Below are 5,008 nucleotides of genomic sequence, written 5' to 3' on the forward strand. Positions count from 1 at the left end.
TTAATAGACTCCGAGCTGACTCAAAATTCAATGCATGTTCAATATATTGTTTACTTTAAATTGATAAAAAGAAACATACGTCAGTTCAAAGTCAGCTAGAAATTGAATTTCGACCTACCGTATACAGAGCTCAAAACCTTTTGGAGGCTGTGAGTTAGTGAAGTATTTGCATAACAAAACGCCCGTGTAAATACATGAATTGTGTATTCCAATATAAAACTCGGTATATGTTTTATATTTTTGTAAAACTATTATTTTCGTAAAAATATAATATCCGAATAAGGTAATAACGATAAAAGCAAGGAACGTGACGATTTAAATCGTCTAGAATATATATAACTTCTAATTAGACTTGCGTGCGTGCATGAATACGAACAACTGAATGGGATTGAAACTGCATATTCTGTAACAGTCTGTACTGTCGCGAAAAGACGACACAATTTATGTAATATAAATCAGCCACTGCCATTAAATGATGTTATGCACACGATACATTTAGAACACTTGACTGCGTCGGTCACACCAAGAACTTAATTACTTTTACCACTTGACTTGAAACAAGGAAACTTTAGTAATAGTTTTTATACTACCGCAAACAATTTTAGCTCAAAAGTTACGATATGTGAGACAAAAGACGGAGGACATGGCAGTAGACGGGCGTAAAAATAAGACAAACTTTGTATCAAGGTTCGGACATAGGATATGATTTTCCATGTTCCCCTTGTAGTAAAGGTGGGAAGAATGAAGCCGCTATCAAGCACTTTGTGGAATGTGATGAAAATCTGTGTCAAAGTTGTATGGATGACCACAATAAATTTTCATCCATGAAAGACCATCAGTTACTAGATACAGTGAAACAACCGAGCGGGCGACAACAGGAACTACCAAGCCAGAGATGTGAGAAACATGGAGGAAAACTGTCAACTGTCCTGGCCATGACACAGTGTGCTGCTCGACGTGCATATCCGTTGAACATAGGTAGGAAATTTATCTTAACTGTCCATTATCGACATATATATAACGTTAAGGAAATAGAGTTACATTCTTTTTTCAATCCAAATTAGTAGGAAACAAGTTTTATTCGAATGTGTTTTTAAAGCACTTAGGGATATTAAGACAAAGCTAGGGGAATAGTTTTGCCAAGGTTACTTCTGAATTTTTGTACTGACTAAATGTTACATCATCCAAAGCTAGTGTGGGGACATGGCCGGATGGTTAACTAGCTAGACTAATAATCTAAGGAACTTTTGTCGCGTCGGTTTAAACCCTGTCATGCAGGGGCATTCCGTTGTTTCCTTAATTTGCTCAGTACTGGTTGTTCCCTTAAGGGAGAAACTTGACGTTAATTTGCTCAGTACTGGTTGGTTTCTTGAGCGAATTCGAAAGTTTTTCAATAAGCTTAAGCTTCATAAACAATAAACTAAATTAATTTATCAAGAAATAAGCCAAGATACGCAAAAAGAACATGTATAAGTTAAACGGAAACAAAAATGATGTTCTACGCCTGGACACCGGTTACAGTTACTAAATCAGACGTGTCATTTCATTCTTGACCCAATGAAAAGTTTCATTCACTTGCATGCATTTATTTGAGATGAAAGACAAAATGCCAAAACTTAAATACAAAACCAAACAGAATGTTTATAATTTAAATGAAAAAAACGTGTTCATAAGCAAAAATAGTTCCTCAAGGTAATTAAAATGGGCAAAATGTAAAGAAGGGATGTGACACTATAAAAAGGATTACAAATGTTTGATGGTTAAACTAATATTTCAAAATAAATGCTACTATTTAGAAAAGAATAAAAGTAAGGAAATTATTATTCCCAAAAGGTTATTATTAGGGTCTGTAATCGTTACAAAAATATTTGTTAAGGGCGAAACAACACGATGCGCTCGTCCACCATGAAAATAAAACCATTTCATACACACATTGTGACAGATGTTATTAGAGATATGGCATTTACCAATATCCATTTAATTATGTGCTTATTCTGTATGTGAAAAATTCAAATCATTGTAAAATATGAAAAACATTTATCATTATATCAAACAATATTTAACGTCTACATCGTATTGTTACATTTTTCAAGTCAACATTCATTATTAATTTTACAGTTTCTTATAACATTTTTTTCTATAAAATTGTTTTAACTATTCAACACTGAACAGTATAGATGCAAATATTTTCAAGGAATATTATACAAACATGACTAATTGATGAAAGATTAACAGTTCCTACCAAACAATTATAAGCATAATTCATAGAACCGAATATGTTTTTTATTTGACTCAAGGAATTGAAGTTCGTCGTCATTAAACAAAGGAAACATACGTATACTTGGTGTGACATGGGTAATATTTATGAGATATTTTTGAGTTTTGTATCATATTCAGGCCCACAACATTAAAATTCTCTTCCGTTAGATATAAGAAAAAACACAAATCTCTGTTGGAAATAAAACACACCATGTTTTATTATAAAATGATAAATGTATATCTCACATACAATGTTTATATTCTTATTAAATGTGTTTTTCTATAGCTATTCATTTTATATATTTCTTGGCTATTTGTATTTTTGTTGTTTATCATACCTTTGTTTGTAAATGTTTATACATGTTTTACTAGACAGCAAGTATATAATGTACATTGTATATTTGATAAAGGCTCATAGGGAAAACTTGAGCACGCCTAACGGTGTTGCCTCTTTATATAAAGTCTTTATTTATTATTATTATTATTATTATTATTATTAACTTTTTTGCAGTGGATGTAAAGGAATAATATTCATACCAGACATCGCGTGTAAGACTGACACCTCTCAGAAACTAAAGCTGCTTGAAACTGAAATAAACACTCTTCAGGCTCGCTTTCATGCCTTCAAACAAAAGAAACTAGAAGAACTGGGAAATGATAAGAAAGGAAAGGGTAAATTGATTGAAGAAATAAAATCAGAACGAGAGAAAATCAACGACCGTTTGGATAAGATGGAACAAGAACTTCTTCAAGAAGCAGATGCCATCTTTCAGATAAACCTGAAACGTATAGAATCAAACATGAAAGAAGTTGATTCAAGGATCACTGTACTACAAGAAAGTTTACAGAAGATAAATGCTGCTAAACGTGAAAACGAATCAGAGAAATATGTACAGATAAAGCGCGTCAACGAGGAAAGAAAAATTGCAAGCGATTGTTTGAAAGACTTTGAAAGGCCAAGTAAAACAGGTAGATTACGGTTTGATCCATATCGACATGAGACTGGTTCGGAATGCAACACAATTGGAAGCATACTTCATCTTCAAGCCATTGAAGTCGAAAAATGTTTTGGTGAATTTAATGTACGGATAGCAGATGACAGGAATCGTTGCGATAAATGTGACATGTGTTTGTGTAAAAGCGGTTGTATTGTTATGACTGATTACAACAACAAGCGGATCAAGAAAATGAACAATACCTTCAAGGTCATTTCTTCGCTGAAATTATCTAGCAATCCTTTTGGTATTTGTGAGATAAACTCTTTAATGCTGGCTATATCTGTTTATCAAGGAAAAATTCTGCTAACCTCACAGGAAGATCCTATGACAGTAACAAACTCGTTCGACGTCTTTGGTGCATGCCGAGGTATTGCATATAATGACGGGAGGATTTATGTTTGTTGTGACGGAAATAGGGATAGATCGGAAAGTCCTGGTCAAATTAAAGTTTTTTCCATTTCTGGAGTATTTCAATGTGAATTATCTTATCATGGTGGAATTGAATTGCCTCAACGTTTGGCATTCACAAGCTCTTCAAAGGGTTTCTTTGTGATCGACGGGTTTAAAGGAATCAATCATGTAGATAAAATGAGTGGCGTGTCAAATAATGTGGGAAAGAAAATCTCTGGCCCCTCTGGTATCTGCAACATAGACAAGAATCTGTTCTGTATTGCAGTTAAATCGTGCAACTTACTTTTGATGTCACATGACGGGAAAGATCAGGTAGAAATGCTGATAAAACACGCCGGTAAAACAAATCGTTCGTGTATGTGTTTCGATAACAAAACATCACGGCTTGTTGTCTATCATATTCGGATAGTAGCAAAGTTTTCGTTTATACTTTAAAAGTAACTGATTGATTTATTTTAAATGGTCATACCGGTATATCTTGTGATTAAATCTGATCGAATTACCACTTGTGAAATGAGTCAGATGTGTGTCTCTGAATAAAAGTTTTGACCGGTGAAAAGAAGATTACTTTAACATTGAATAAGCATGAAATATAAAATTCTGGACGATATATTGCAGCGTAAGATTATGTTGTATGCACATAACTTGTTTTCATTAAAATGTTTAGGCATATTTATTTGATGACTTCAAAAACATTTCTGCAACAAAATGTATATTTAAAATATTAGTTATGCAGCATAAAAATCACATTGAATGTTTAAGGTACATTATTTGAAATTTCATTCTAATGACTGATTTACACTATGGGTGGCTTTTGAATTAAATACATCAAAGATAAGCAAATACACGTATGTTGGAAAACGCATGTAAAATTATCTACGTATGAAACACAGCTAAATTGGCTTCATAATAAAATCATTACAATATGCTACCAATGATATTCTGATTGTGGACAGTTGTTTAGTTGTATATATACTAGGACGAAAAAGAAACGCCGGGTACATAAAATATGCAACACATATTTTATTGCTTGGCCTAAAATAATGAAAATCGGTCAGATTTATATAATGCCCCATGTCGCCAGAGTTTGCCAGCAATTTTTTGCCAACAGTAACATACACCCACTCGATTGGCCAGCATTTAGTCCAGATTTGTCCCCAATTGAACATTTGGGGACGAACTGGATAGGAGGGTAAGGAGAACGTCCAAATGCCCCCACTAATCATGTCCAGCTCACACATGCCTTGCATGAAGAATGTAATAACATCCCCATGGCCATGATTAACACCCTGGTGAATTCCATGCATAGACGGATCAGGGCTGCCACAGCTGCGCATGGA

At 33.8% G+C, this 5,008-nt stretch overlaps 1 protein-coding gene across 1 annotated transcript; it reads left to right on the plus strand.

Annotated features, from left to right (window-relative positions):
* The first annotated feature begins 924 nt into the window (after positions 1-924).
* On the plus strand, positions 925-4,651 carry LOC132725765 (uncharacterized). The gene is made up of 2 exons (XM_060710948.1): positions 925-978; positions 2,771-4,651. Exon 2 carries the CDS (start codon positions 2,991-2,993, stop codon positions 4,101-4,103), a length of 1,113 nt encoding a protein of 370 aa, XP_060566931.1. The 5' UTR covers positions 925-978; positions 2,771-2,990; the 3' UTR covers positions 4,104-4,651.
* Positions 4,652-5,008: the final 357 nt, after the last annotated feature.

The sequence above is a fragment of the Ruditapes philippinarum genome, unplaced genomic scaffold, assembly GCF_026571515.1.
Source record: "Ruditapes philippinarum isolate M1 unplaced genomic scaffold, ASM2657151v2 ctg5675_1_1_1_1, whole genome shotgun sequence".
NCBI classification, from domain to species: domain Eukaryota; kingdom Metazoa; phylum Mollusca; class Bivalvia; order Venerida; family Veneridae; genus Ruditapes; species Ruditapes philippinarum.

Excerpts from the sequence above, each read along its gene's own strand:
- LOC132725765 (XM_060710948.1), top strand. The coding sequence starts at position 2,991 with ATGGAACAAGAACTTCTTCAAGAAGCAGATGCCATCTTTCAGATAAAC.